We start from the raw sequence: 14,195 nt of genomic DNA on the forward strand, positions 1-14,195 counted from the left end.
GCCTAGATCGCAGTCTTGCCGTACGTCTCGATTGGCAGCAACAGCATGACGAGCCCAGTCCTGGTAATCAGCTTCGCTTCTTGATATATAGCACTAACAGACCCACACGACGAATATTGAAGCTGCGGCAAAGACGGGCGCTTCGGGCGAGTTGGCAGCTGGACTGTAGACTGCAATGACGGGTGCGAAGATACCGGTGATACGTGAAGCGGCTGAGACGAGGGCGTCGCCTGTCCCTCTGTGCGGGGCCGGGAAGACTTCCGGGGCGTAGCCGTATAGGCAACCGTCTGACTTGTCAGCTCGATCCCCAAAGCGAAGAGGTAGATAGTGTTACTCACAGAAAGCGTTTTGGAAAAAGCTGGCGATACTGATCAGAGCGTTAACCTGAATCGTTGTCTTTGATTGCGTCAATCCAAAGAGCACCACGCCTGATACGACCGTAAAGAAGGCCATCGCAAACTTCCTTCCGCCCCTGCTCCAATTGACAAGCAAAGCCGCCGCCAACGAGCCCGGGATACCGCATGCCGCCTGGTACGTGTACGCCGCGTATGTCGCGTCGAGATCCATGACCCCCAGGCTAGCATTCTTGGTCGCGAGGTATCCGCCGAGGAAGCCGTTGAAGAGGGGATAGCCGAGTCCGAGCGCGGCATAGCAGAAGATGATGAGTGAGGAGGAGTAGGCGAGGCGTGGGGTGGAGAACAGGGCGGTGATGTGGACGAAGGACCATTGAGAGAAGGAGTGCTTGATGAGCTCGAGTGTAGTCATCTTGGTGCTTTGGTCGGCGTCAGCGATGGCGGCGGTCTCTTCTTTGGAGAGGTAGGGTGCGGCTGCTCGGCGGAGATCGTCTGCTGTGAGGTTGATGGTGATGCCGTTCCGCTTGGCCACTTTATGGATGACCTGAACGTCAGCTCGGACACTCCTCCGCGTGAGTGATAGCTCACCTCCACCGCTTCATCATCGCGACCAATGCTCGCGAGGAATTTGGGGCTTTCGTGCACCGGGAACACAAAGAACCGAACGACCCAGAGGAAGAGTATGAAGGCGCCGAGGGTGTAGTAGGTGTATCGCCAGCCCATATTGGATTCCTTGGAGCAGAATGTTCCCGCCGCAGCTGCGACTTCAGCTGGGGATCAATGGCACGTGCAGTGATACGTACGCGTCTGACACCCGTAGTTGGCGAGGAACCCCCACTGTCATGTCAGCTGCAATCCCTCACTCGCGAAGGTATGAGGAATTGGAGGCTCACCGAAATCAGCGAGCCGACTGCCTGCCCGATAGCCCACCACACCGAGAGGAAAGTGAGAAGGTACTGCTTGCTTCCGGGAATGAATTCGAGGAACATGGTACCGTCGCTGATCTGGTGAATGCTGTCCTCGATCTCTACATAGCATCTACAAAGCCTGAAGAACACTCACACCGGCAGATTCCCACCAGCAGCGAAGCCAAGTAGTGCGATGAGGACGTTGAAGGTTACGTAGTCTGGAGAGGCGCCGACTGCAATACCGAATATTGCGGAGAGGAACAAAGTGGAGTTGAATGCTAGTCTCCGGCTGACTTGATCAGCCCACCTCAGATAGCCGGAGAAGTGCCGGGAGGTAGTATTGTCACAGGGGGGTGGACTGACCCAATAACGTCGCAGCTCATTCCCCAGAACGTAGCCCCAACGATCATTCCCGCGTAGAGAGCGAGCGTAGAGAGCCGCACATATGGGTACGGCTTGAACTCGTTGGCCACAGCCGGCATGACGATGGCAATAGACTGTAGCCCTCGCAGAGTCAGCTATGGACCGTGCGCGGGACTGATGGACTCACAAAGGTTATCCGCCATCCACCCAAAGCCGCTCGTAAAGAACAGCTCCCACTGATACCTCCCCATCCCAGTCTCAGCTATCGCCTCGTTGATCAGATGCACCTTGGCCAGGAAGGCAGGCTTGACTCCCTCCCGCTTGGCCTGGGTGTACATTTCCGAGCGGAGCGACTCGCTATCATCTTGTTGACGCGGAACGAGCGAGGTTGGCTTCTCTTGAAGATCGGTCTTGTGGTCGTCTGACATGGTCGAGATCGCGTGCGAGATGAAAGGAAGCTGAGCGGACGGGAGAAGCGGAACTGAGAGCGCGTCGATCCATGTGAGTCGCGAAAACCATGCTGGGCGGAGGAAATCCGGGTGTAAGGGCGGCGCACGTGCGTCGTTCATATGAGCGCAGCTCAACCATTCTGCCACGATCTTTGCAGATTTTCCGCGTGGGAGAACATGACTGAGCTCCACGAGCGTCTTGAAGTCGCATGAGAGGCATATTAATCGTTGAGTGACGCGCATACGGAGCGGCGCACACTCGGGGTCAATTGCACATGCAAGTCTTTGAATCATGGAACGTGCAGCAAGAACAACGTAATAAGGAATGCGGAGTTGAGCAAAGTTTTTCCCGAGCTCACCCTTCAAATCAATTGGTCCGCCTTTCCTTGTTTGCTTCCTCCAGACGCGTCGCGTCCAAGCCGTTCTTCTACTCCTGTACTCGTCGACCCCACACACTAGTTTGGCACATCATGTCTGAGTCTCAGCCTCCCCCAGAGTCTCGCACCATGGAGTACATCCCCGAAGAGTTGTCGAGAGAGATTGCCTCCCATCTCGACCTACAATCCGCTCTGAGATTGGCACGCGTCTGCAAGGCTTTGAGGGAGGCGGGTGAGATGAGGGTCTACGAGACACTGGACATGACAGGTTCATGGGGTGGTCAGTCCAGTCTGAATGAAGGACGCCTTCATCCGCCAGCATTCCGCTAACAATGCAGAGGAAGCGGAACCCAATCCATACTCTCCCCTTGATCTCACAACTTTGGAGGCGCGATTAGCCATCGTCACCACCAAGGTCGACCGGTTAATGGTCTCCCTCGCGGCATCTCCCCATCGCGTGGAATACGTTTCCACTGTCAGGCTTGAGCCTTTCGATGGCGCAATCGGCGAGACTGCGCACCAGCTCATCGAGGTCTTAACGCAGGTCTCACACCGAGTCCGGCGCCTCGACATCCTACCGCAGCCCATGGATCCAGCCAGGACCGTGGTCGGGTACGACAAGACCGGATGTACCCTCTTCTTTCGCTTCATGGCGGCCACTACCGGACCGGTATTGGCATTCCCCCGTATCAAACACCTCAAATACGCCTATCCACCCCAAGCGGCCATACCGGTCGGTGACTGGTTGATGCGGATGTCGAGCCTCGAGGAGATAGACTTCTGCTCCTCGATCGGCAGCTACCGGATTAGCAGACCGTTCGTCGGGACCCAGGTCGATCTACCCAATCTTCGGCGGATATCGGTCGATCACCAGGATGATAGACTATACGCGCCCAACGACGGGGTACTCCACTCCCTCCTTGAGATCGCGCCAGAGCTGGAGGTCCTACGTGTGAGAGGAGAATGGGACCCTCAACGTCGTGATTACGCGTTGCAGAGCATGGAGACACTGCACAAGCTGAAGACGATAATCCTGGTGGATTTCGAGGCGGCGGAGGCGGACCCATCTGACGACGAACTCATGGGCATTACAATGTCCAGATTAGGGATGGGGGAGGGCGACTTGGTCGTCGAGGAGCTGGCGGCCAAGTTTGACGAACTAGACGAGCGCAGAGATGGTCATCTATATGTAAGCGTCACATTTATGCTTGCACGTCGTCGAGCTCATAAGGCAGGACTTGAGACTTCCACAAGCCCCCGCGCTTCGGCGTATGACACTCTTCTCGTCACCGCGACCCTCGCTGTCCGAGTACGTCGCTCTCGGCTTGGCGCCCACGCCTGCAGCAACATCGCATATCCCCAGAAGGTTCCTCCATCAACTACGTCGTACCCCTCACCTCGCATCTATCCTCTACCTGTACCTCGAGACGCCCTTCCCCTCCACCTACAATCCACGTCCGGCCGAACAGGCATACTTTGTCGACTCCTCTAGATGGGTCAGCGAGGGACATCGAGGCTGCGTCATCCGGTCGTATCAAAGTCCGGCAGGCGTTCAAGGACAGAAGGACTTCTGGCACGTCCGGATACTATCGCGAGCGAGGGAGTCGAAGCGGGGAGTGGCGTATGTCGGGACTCAGAGATGCTGGAGGGATATGACGGAGTACCAGGGTCGCCGAGTACCGCGGGATGTGCTCCAGACGGTGTATAGGGCGGCGGGGATGGAATCGGACTTTGATGAGGGTGGCAGGGATATGGAGTTGGGGCCTGGTCATGCGGCGTGGGACGTACTGGAGGCATGGAGAGGAGAGGTGGCGGACGATACAGATGCGGAAGATCACTTCTTCCTGAACGGGGCCGAAGATGACGATCTGATAGACGAGCAGGAGCCCTAGGGCCATGGGGACGGTGTCGCACCAACTCCACTCGCCACAACGCATCTACCGCGCAGATCCATGCATCAACTACGTCGATCGCCCCTTCTTGCTTCCATCCTCTATCTCCACATCGAAGAGCCGTTCCCTTCAGTATATTGTGCCAACCCCACCGAACAGACATACTTCATCAACTCCCTCCGTTGGGCTCGCGAGGGCCATCAAGGTCACGTCATCCGCGAGTACGAAAGCCCACGAGGCATGGAACCGCCAGAGGAATTTTGGCATATACGCATCCTGTCCCGGGCGAGGCGGTCAAAGCGGGGAGTATCGTACGTCGGAATACAGCGATACTGGCAGGACCAGACCCATTACCAGGGTCGGCGGGTTCCTCGGCATGTTCTGGAGGCGGTATACAAGGAGGCGGGTATGGCGTCAAGCTTCGAAGAAGGCGGTAGAGGGCTGCGGCTGGGGGATGGGGTCGGGGCGTGGGAGATTTTTAGGGAGTGGAGAGGGACTGTAGGGGACGAGACGGATGAGGAGGACAACTTCGTGCTGGACGGGACGGAAGATGATGACCTCCTGTCTGACGATGAGTGATACAAGGGTAGATTGAGGCTACCGCTATGCACCGTAATGTGATGGCCATGTCCCCGGCTCATCCAGTCGGCGCTAGTCAGCCGCCCCACCAAATGGTATTCATGATTAGAGGCCTACCTATCGGCCCTGGGCATGGCGCACAAATCATGCGATCTGACCGCACGGATTGCCGACCACTATCGAGTGCTCGCCGCCTGGAAAGCTCTCTCAGTTGCACTTTCTCTCTCATATGAGTGACCTACTCGAACATGGTTGTTTCGCCTCAACTCTCACCTGTGCGGAGTCGAGAGGCAAGCAGCTGCGCCTCGAAGACAACCAAGGCCTTCCCGTACATCCCGCTCGAGATCAGCTATGCCATTCGGCCATTTCTCGATTTGCAGTCAGCTCGCAATCTTGCCCTGACATGCAAGGCTTTGAGAAATACTGGGGAACTAGGTGTATGGTGTACACTGGACTTGACATCTGGTGAGCTAGTCAATGATGTCTGACGACCTTCGGGCTTTCCGAGTCGTGGCTGATCTATTGCAGGGCGGTCCATGTCCCCGGTCATGGAGCGTTCAGATTTCAAGCTCTGCGCAGATCGGGTGGACTCAAAGCTATCCCATGCGCAGAACGCCCTGGCGTCGTACCCTTTCCGTCGTAGCTGCATCACTGCTATCCGATTGGAGCCCTCGGACGGACCCAAGTGCCACCGGGCGCAATCCCTCATCGAGCTCCTCATCACCCTCGAACCGCAGGTCCGCCGGCTCGAGATCCTCCCGCGCCCTCTCAGTCGCCTATTGAACGAAGGCGAACGGCACAATTACTCGTCCGAGCACTTCTTGGAGAAGCTGAACGAGAGCAATCTCAGCTTTTCCAACCTGTCCAACCTCAAATACGGATGCGGTGTGGAACTGGACATCAGCTGGTTGGACAACTGGCTGGAGCGTATGGCAAGCTTACGGGAGCTCGAGGTCTTCACGCTGCAGGAAACGGGCTCCGCGGTAGTCAATCTACAGCGAGCAGATCACTTTCCCCTACTCCAGACCATCACCGTCGGCGACCTCAACGTCCATCGTGGGGGTACCCGGACCAACGTCCTTTCGGCTTTGATCAACAACGCGCCAAACCTGACTACCCTTCGTATCAAGGGGACGTGGAGCGCCAGGCGGTCTGATGCAGCATTGCAGGCGATCAGCCGGGCAAAGCGACTTCGGACTATCATGGTGTCTCAGGCGGAATGGATGTACGAGGAGCCCCAGGTCATGATTGAGGACACGCTTCGATTTCGGAACTTTGGGCGGCTGGAGATGAAGTATGAGGAAGCTATCATACAGCCGCCAGGATGGGATGAGACGAACGAACTATACCTACATGTGAGTTGACATCTTCCTGGCTTACGCGCGATAATGATGGCGAACGCTGATACAGCAGAACACGGAGCTCCCGCGCTCAGTCACGCTTCAACGCCTCGCCATCATTACACCCCCTCGCCCAAGCAACGCCGACTACATGTCCCTGTCAATCGGTCAAAACACATCAGACCGAGCGCTCTTGGTGGCCGCTTCCATCTACACCCTACGCCGCGTCCCTGCCCTCATCACCTTCATCCTCCTTTACATCGAGCATCCATTCCAGCCGGACCCATACCAGGAATATCACGACTCCGATCCCGAGTACTTCGTGCCTCCTCATCGTTGGGTCGAGGAGGGGCACCGGGGCGCTGTCATTCGGCACTACCGTCGGTCGATGGGATACGACGAGACGGAGGAGGAGCTATGGCATGTCCGTACGCTCTCGAGATCCCTCATCCACCCTTCGGGGCACGCCTACGTCTCCCTTCGGCGGACCTGGCAGGACGTGACCCGGTATAGGGGCTTGGCGGTTCCTCAGGCGACCCTACAGCAGGTTTACGAGGCGTCAGGCTGTGAAATGGAGTTCCTGGACGGCGGGAGGAATCTACAGCTCGGAGAAGACGATGCCGGATGGACGTTATTGAGGGATTGGTGGGTGAGCGTGGGCGGCAAAGACGAGGATGATGATCTGATAGCGGAGGATCAGGACGACGCTAGCATCGTCAGTGAGGAGGGAGGAGACCCGGACGGACTGTTCATGATGGGGCCACATCTCACAGCAGACGGGACGTACGCGGACGACGATGGGGTATATGATGATGAGGACGAGTACGAGGCGCACGAGCCGTACTATGGGTACGATACATATGGGGTGGATGATGACGAGGAGGAGTACGGTCTGTACTGAGGGCACCCTATGCAGCTTCGGATGATGGAGCTTGGGATATCGACGCATATGGCAATTTCCAATGACAGATGTGGCGAGGAATGTGGTGCTGGTGGCTGCGGAGCTTTGGTTGACTCATCTCTTTTGCTTGCTTTTGTCCTACCACATCAGTATGAGCCAAATCCACCACGCAGCAGCACTCAGCCCGCGGCCTCTGCCTCATATACCTCATGAGGTGCTAGCCGAGATCGCAGAGTACTTGGATCTGCCATCAGCGCAAAATCTCAGTAGGAGCTGCAAATCTTTACGGGATGCGGGCGAGATGAGGGTATGGCGTTTGGTGGATATCACCAGTGGCTGGGACGGTGAGTGGTGTCACTTCCTTGGGATAGCGAACATCGCTGACGTGCTCAGAGGTAGCTCGTCTGGAATCCGAGGCTTGCAAGCCTAGTGCCCCCTCACGCGCGGAACGCGGCCGGATCGTCGATGCCAAGCTATCGCGCGTCTTCGCTGCCATACGGACCTACAGTCCCAGGCAGCGGTACATCGTCGGCGTCAGGATCGAGCCGTCGGATGGAGAGCGCTCTGTCCGATGCTCTTCTTTCGTCAGACTGCTTCGGGAAATTGGACCCCAACTCCACCGACTCGATATCCTCCCCTTGCCATATTCATATCCTCCTTCCGCCCATGACTCGCTCTCGGACTTTGCGGCGCAATGTCACACGAAATTGCACTTCCCTCGGCTCGTCCATCTCAAAATCGGCTTCGGCAACGAGTGTAAGAGTAAGGATATCATCCTCCCTTGGAAAATGGATCTACCCCTGCTGGAGAGGCTGGAAATCGCATCCAACGATGGGACCTTCATGGGATCTCAACACCACCTCGGTCCCCGATCGGAGCGGCGTCTATTCCCCCACCTCAAGCGGCTCACTTTCGACGGTGTATCGCACCAAGAGGATGATCTAAGCCTTCGACTGCTGGCGGTCCTTCTCCGGCTGGCTCCGAACCTCGCGGAGCTAAGTCTGCGGGGCGAATGGCGCCCTCAGATCAAGGATGCAGCGCTGCGTTTGATCGGGAGAGCAGATGGTCTCAGATCGTTGCAGCTGCTGGAATGTCCTGATATGAGTTGGGTATTGGGTATGGAATTTGACAAGTTCGGAAAGAGTGGATTGAAGGTCAAGGAGGCGGTAGTGGAGATGAGAACTTGGACGGAGCCAACCGAATTGCGATTCGAGGTGAGCCGTTTGCCTTGCCTATTGCGTGTTGGGCAAGCTGACTTGATAGAAAATCAAATTGCCTCGAGCACCTGATCTTCAACACCTCACGATCTGTACCAGCCGTAGAGTGACCCCGGAGCAATATCGAGCGTTGTCGATCGGCCCCACCCCAATCGACACTTGTCGCATCCATCCCCAATTAATCCGCCACCTTCGTCGCACCCCTTCGCTGGCTGCCATACAGCTCATGCATTCCGACGACCTCGTCCCCTCCATATACTCCGTCGATCCCGCAATACCAAACTTCTTCGTGCCGCCTCAGCGGTGGGTAACCGAGGGTCTACGCGGTGCAGTCATCAGACAATATACCGAAGCTGGAGGCGAGAGGGAGTTATGGCACATACGTACGCTATCGAGGACCCTCCACCATGACTACATCAATGCGTTGGTCAGCGTACAGCGGCACTATCAAGATTTCACACAGTTCGACGGCATGACTGTACCGCGCGAGGTGCTGTCGGCGGTGTATGAAGCGATAGGCGAAGCGGCGGACTTCATCGAGGGAGGTCGGGAGTTGCCTCTAGGCGAGGGGGATGCGGCTTGGTCCATCCTGCGGCTGTGGCGGACCGGTGCGGAGGCCGAGACGGAAATTGCGGACGATGTTAGCGTGGCGAGCGCGGAAGAGTCAATTTCGGCGGAATCAGGAGACGAGTCGGCGGATGAGCCGAGCGCGGAGGACGAGGAACTCGAGGAGGAGGAGGCGGAGGAGGAGGAGGAGGAGGAGGAGGAGGAGGAGGATCCCGAGCCGGGTTGCGACGCGTACGCGTACGAGGATGAGTACGATGGATACGACGAGGATGATCCGTGGGCAAACATGGGGAGCGGGATGGATGAGCACTCGCAGGACATGTATGCCTACTTCGGGCTGGGGGTACCTGGGGGACAGCTAGATAGCGACGATGGGTTTTGAGAGCGAGATTTCTTGGTCTGGGTGCAGATGAGTACTTAGAGCGATGGATCTTGGTTTGCTTATATCAAGAAGTAGGGCGATGTTGAAGGCTAGTCGTCGGTGACAGGGTCGGCAGGAGGAGAGCTTTGCACTGTGTGAGACGATCCTACGAGGAATGTGGAGTTGGCTGCGCGAGACGCCTCAAATCCCTGCCCTTTCCTTCGTTTTGCCGTTGTCATATCGCGTCGATATCAGCAAGAACGGCAGTACGGCCTGCATCACTCCGCGGGAGATGATCCATATCCCTCAAGACGTCCTGATCGAGCTCGCCCAACACCTCGATCTCGGCTCGGCACGGAATCTCAGCCGGACCTGCAAATCTTTGCGGGATGCGGGAGAAGTCAAGGTGTGGGAGCATGTCGATGTGACCAGCGGCTGGAATGGTGAGTGATCTGCATTCCAGGCAGGGAGCTTCTCTGATGACATCAGACGAAGCAGTCAAAGCTTATAGCGATGAAGGCATCATGTCGCGTCGCGAACGGACCGCCATAGTCGAGCGGAAGCTCTCGCGCGTATTCGAGGCGTTGAAGGCATACCCCGTTCGGAAACAGTACGTCAAGGAACTCCGGGTCGAGCCTTCGGACGGAGTCCCCGCGGCAATGTTGGCTTCGCTCGCCAGGCTCCTGCGCTGGGTCGCTCCCCGTCTCAGGCGGCTCGACATCATACCCCTACCAGGCGCCACGGAAAGTCGTACATATGCTCACTCAAAATTCACCGCCGCCTGCCACTCGGTCCGTCTTCCTCGTCTCACCCATCTCAAGCTCGCTGTCGGGGCGGACTACGACATCGCAGAGGTGATCCTGCCCTGGAAGATGGACTTACCGATGCTGCAATCGCTCGAGTTTGGGTCCTCCTGCGGCTCTTTCGAGGGCGACCCTTGGAGCCTCGGCCCGCGTGCCATGAGGCGCCCATTCCCCCTTCTCAATCGGCTCACCTTTGATCATCTATCGCACGAGGAGAACGACCAAAGCCTTCGCTTGCTCGCAATTCTGCTGCGGCTGGCTCCAAATCTGGCGGAACTACGGCTCCGAGGCGGCTGGATCCCACAGAGCGAGGATGCGGCGCTACGCTTGTTGAGAAGAGAAGGAAAGCTGGATTCGTTGCAGCTGTTCGCTTATAGGGAGCCGCCTAACGAGGGTGGTATAGACTTTTCGGAGTTTGGCACGAGGCGCTTGCCGCTCAAGGTCAAACAAGCGGTGGTGGAGATACCGGACTGGAGAGAGGTGTACGAGCTCCGTTTTGAGGTGACTTTCAGCTCTGTTCATATGCCAGAGCATCAACCTGATGATGCAGCGACTATACCTGCCTCGTTCGACCGATCTGACCCATCTCACAATCATCACCGGCCGGAGCCCCTCGATGGCTGAGTACGCGGCTCTCCCTGTCGGCCACACTCCCGAACCTATCCGTCGTATTCATCCCGCTGCTCTTCGTCACTTCGACCGCACACCCTCCCTGTCCACCATACAGCTCATGTTCGCCGAAGACATTTGTCCCTCCCTGTTCGACTCGCACCACGTCGCCCACGACTTCTTCGTGCTGCCCCACTCCTGGGTCCAGGACGGACTGCGCGGCGCGGTGATCCGGGAATACACGCGGACCGGAGAACCGACGTTATGGCACTTGCGCACGTTATCGCGGACGATACCCCATTCTTACATTTCCTCTTACGTGGGAATCCGGCGTCAATGGCAGGACTGGACCCAATTCGATGGAATGACCGTGCCCCGTGAGGTATTATCGGCGGTGTATGAAGCAATCGGGGAATCGCCAGACTTCCTCGAGGGCGGGCGGGCCTTATCGTTGGGCGAGGGGAACGAACCCTGGGCCATTCTGAGGGAGTGGCGAGCCCATGCAGGGAGAGAGGCGGAGGAAGAAGACGCGGTCAGCGACGCAAGCGCGGACGAGGGCAGTTTGCCGGATTCGGCAGACGAGTCTGAGGAGGAACCAGAAGATGAGGACGACGATGATTATTATGATCCGTATGGGAACGAGGCAGACGGCTACGATGACTACGACAGCGATGATCCCATGGGCGATGGGAACACCGAGTATGCGCAGGAGATGTACGATCACTATGGGCTGGGCATCGCCTCGGGGCCGGACTATGATTAGTTGTGAGCTGGTCACCTATGCATGCTGTATGCCTACTACAGCTGGAGGGGGAACGCAACGACGTGCATACCAGACCGTACAGAGAAATACAAATTATACTAGCAGATAGCGACAACATAATGAATGCGGGGATGGGTGAAAGAAAGAGAAGTATGTACAAAACGATGATGACGCAGAGCAACCCAAATCCCACATAGCACACAGCGCCCCTTATCCCCTCAGCGTTTCGCTAATCTTTTCACCGCATCTTCAGGCCTTGCCTCTCGCCCTTCTTCTCCCTCTCTTCCGCCTTCGCTATGGCACGACCCCGATCTCGGTATCCCACTCCCTCCCAGCCGTTTCCGCCATCTCCCGTACGAGCGCCCGCCCAAAAATCGTCATGTGCGCCATGGGCGCACACATACCCAGCTCGATGGGCCAGACGAAGCGCTCGAGGGTATCGATATCCACCTTCCGCGCCGCCCCGAGGGGATCGTTAGGGGGCGGCAAGCTCTCGTCCGCCAGCTCCGAGTTGACAGCGAGGTCATATGTCCCGGGGAAGCGCGATCGGAGAAGGGAGAGCGGAAGGTGGTGTCGCGAGTGCAGAAGGTTGGAGGCCGCGCGCGAAGACTGGGTAGTCGACGTAGCGATGAGGCCCATGATCTCGGTTGGGATCTCGGGGTGGCTAGAGGACGACGCCGAGTGGGGCGAAGGCCCCACAGACTGTGATGGGGACTCGGAGTTTGGGGAGGTATGGGCGCCGGGTGCGTTCTGTAATGGGAGAGTGGAGCTGGATGAAAGAGTTGGTGTGGGACCGGCGATCCCTGGGATGGAGGTGGTCGGGGCCATAGCGGACGGCGCGAGGGCGTTGATCTGCGCTGATCGGCGATTCAGATGGTGCAGCTGCTCTGCGGAAAGATGGTAATACACTACAGCTTCGATGAGGTACCTGCCAATCAGCTATTGTCCCCGAAACACGAGGACAGAACTCACATCAACCCAATCATCCCCTTCCCCATCTCCCTCAACCCTTCTCGCTCATGCTCCTCCACACCGGCATACTCGCTCCATCCTTTCCTGACCCATTTCTCCCACTCGACCTTAACGTAATCCCGCAGCGCCTGCGACTCTTTGTATGGCTTCGTTGAGACTCGGCCTTCGGCTTGCTCGTCACACCAATAGGCATAAAGCCAGAGGAGGACAGCATCTGTCAAGGACAGCAGGCCCATGAGGGTGTCCGCGGCGAGATGGAGGAATTGAGGCTTGGCGCCAGCGAGTCGGAGATGGGCATCACCGTGCCGCTTGAGGAGTATCGCTCGAGCTTTATAACTGTTCATTAGCCGAGTTCACGCTTGAGTAGAAAGGACATACGAGGAGGAAGCTGAGGTCCATTTGCCTTTCGTCCAGGTATCCTTGCCTTCGATGAACGGCGCCTTGATACCCGTCGCACCGCCTGACAAAGCTCGGCGCATCTCGGGGGATATGGTCTTTCCGCCGAACCCGAAAGTCGATGTTGTGGGCGTCATCGAGACCCCACCCTTTCCTCGAGCCTTCTTACTTGTGGATGACTCGGCGCCGCTCAGACCCAGACCGACAAGGGGCGGGCCGCCCGACGAGGACCGGCGTCGTTTGCCCAGGCTAGATGAGCCGGCGGATGAGCGGGGAGAGGTTGACGCGGACATCATTCGAGCAAAGCTGGTGAACGAGCCGGATGGAGGCGATGGAGTAGAGCTCGGCGTAGGCAGGAAGGTAGGAGGAAGCATCTCGGGCAGGGGAGCTGGAAGCGCCGCGAGCATCTGAGAGGTCAGCATTGTCCAAGTAGCAGAGGAAGGAGGCTCACCTGGAGGACTTGGTGTGCATTCTTCTCCATCGCCGCCGTCACCTCGCGCACTTCTCCATCTTCCACTTCCTGAGATGCCTTTGCCCTGTCTCCATCCCGCCTCTCGGTCGATGATGGCCGGCCCCATGGCTGGTGTCGCCGCTTCTCTGCCGATGCGCCTGGCTTGACTTCATTCCGGAGCGAACTGCCGCTCCGATGGTGGTGTAGCCGCTCATCTGTGGGGGCTGGCATGGGCAGACCGGCAGGCGCGACGGCACCGATTCGGTCAGCGCCCAGCCGAGCGGGCTGGGAAGGAGGCATAGGGGTGATAGGGCGGGAAGGAAGAGGGTAGTCGAGCTTGGGAACGACAGTGGGGTTGCGAGGGGCTGGGATGGGCGCCGCATTGCCGCCCACTGTTGTGCTTGTCGGAGGGAAGGGGGAGACTGGGCGGAAGGTACGAGGTTGGTACGCCGGCGAGGCGGTCGCTGCTGGGCGGAGAGTAGTAGTCGACATGGTCGATGGTATGGTTGAAGGTAGATGTAGGTAGGAATGAGGAAGGGAAGAAGGGAAGTTGCAAGAGATGAGTGGATGTGAGGGGGCGGGAGGGCGATGTGAGACTAGCGCCAATTGAAGGAGTGATGCGTCTTCTGTTGTGTGTGCCCAAGGGACGATATGGACCGAGCGCCGAAAGGTGGCGGGCGATGCGAGGATAGATCGTCGGAGTGCCAAGGGTCCGAGTACAGGCAACCTTGTGCTTTGAAAGCCTATAGCGATGGTGGTGGCTAGTGAAGGTATATCCCAGTACCCAAGCTAGCGCCTCCCCCTTCCCGCGCAAACTCTCCAGCCACGCGAAGTGAGGTGAATCACTCCTTTGAAACCGCTCTCCGGCGAGACCGTTATTCGAGGGTGGAGGCG

The 14,195-nt window shown here is 57.8% G+C and overlaps 4 protein-coding genes across 4 annotated transcripts; 2 read left to right on the forward strand and 2 right to left on the reverse strand.

Annotated features, from left to right (window-relative positions):
- Positions 1–2: 2 nt before the first annotated feature.
- On the reverse strand, positions 3–2,052 carry MKK02DRAFT_17205 (MFS general substrate transporter; the record flags this gene model as incomplete). The annotated part of the gene is made up of 9 exons (XM_053085756.1): positions 3–60; positions 107–287; positions 339–897; positions 942–1,111; positions 1,157–1,190; positions 1,247–1,352; positions 1,416–1,550; positions 1,625–1,766; positions 1,812–2,052. 9 exons carry the CDS (start codon positions 2,050–2,052, stop codon positions 3–5), a joined length of 1,626 nt encoding a protein of 541 aa, XP_052943636.1.
- Positions 2,053–2,543: 491 nt separating this feature from the next.
- MKK02DRAFT_28614 (uncharacterized protein) lies at positions 2,544–4,921 on the forward strand (the record flags this gene model as incomplete). The annotated part of the gene is made up of 5 exons (XM_053087602.1): positions 2,544–2,730; positions 2,789–3,639; positions 3,686–4,227; positions 4,326–4,653; positions 4,682–4,921. The coding sequence occupies 5 exons, from the start codon at positions 2,544–2,546 to the stop codon at positions 4,919–4,921; spliced, it is 2,148 nt and encodes a 715-aa protein (XP_052943637.1).
- Positions 4,922–5,457: 536 nt separating this feature from the next.
- On the forward strand, positions 5,458–10,734 carry MKK02DRAFT_28615 (uncharacterized protein; the record flags this gene model as incomplete). The annotated part of the gene is made up of 7 exons (XM_053087603.1): positions 5,458–6,276; positions 6,335–7,151; positions 7,231–7,506; positions 7,556–8,376; positions 8,426–9,289; positions 9,468–9,750; positions 9,797–10,734. 7 exons carry the CDS (start codon positions 5,458–5,460, stop codon positions 10,732–10,734), a joined length of 4,818 nt encoding a protein of 1,605 aa, XP_052943638.1.
- Positions 10,735–11,776: 1,042 nt separating this feature from the next.
- On the reverse strand, positions 11,777–13,793 carry MKK02DRAFT_38530 (uncharacterized protein; the record flags this gene model as incomplete). The annotated part of the gene is made up of 4 exons (XM_053090141.1): positions 11,777–12,410; positions 12,455–12,790; positions 12,833–13,257; positions 13,302–13,793. The coding sequence occupies 4 exons, from the start codon at positions 13,791–13,793 to the stop codon at positions 11,777–11,779; spliced, it is 1,887 nt and encodes a 628-aa protein (XP_052943639.1).
- Positions 13,794–14,195: the final 402 nt, after the last annotated feature.

The sequence above is a fragment of the Dioszegia hungarica genome (assembly GCF_025882075.1).
Source record: "Dioszegia hungarica strain PDD-24b-2 chromosome Unknown MKK02contig_16, whole genome shotgun sequence".
In the NCBI taxonomy this organism is placed as follows: Eukaryota; Fungi; Basidiomycota; class Tremellomycetes; order Tremellales; family Bulleribasidiaceae; genus Dioszegia; species Dioszegia hungarica.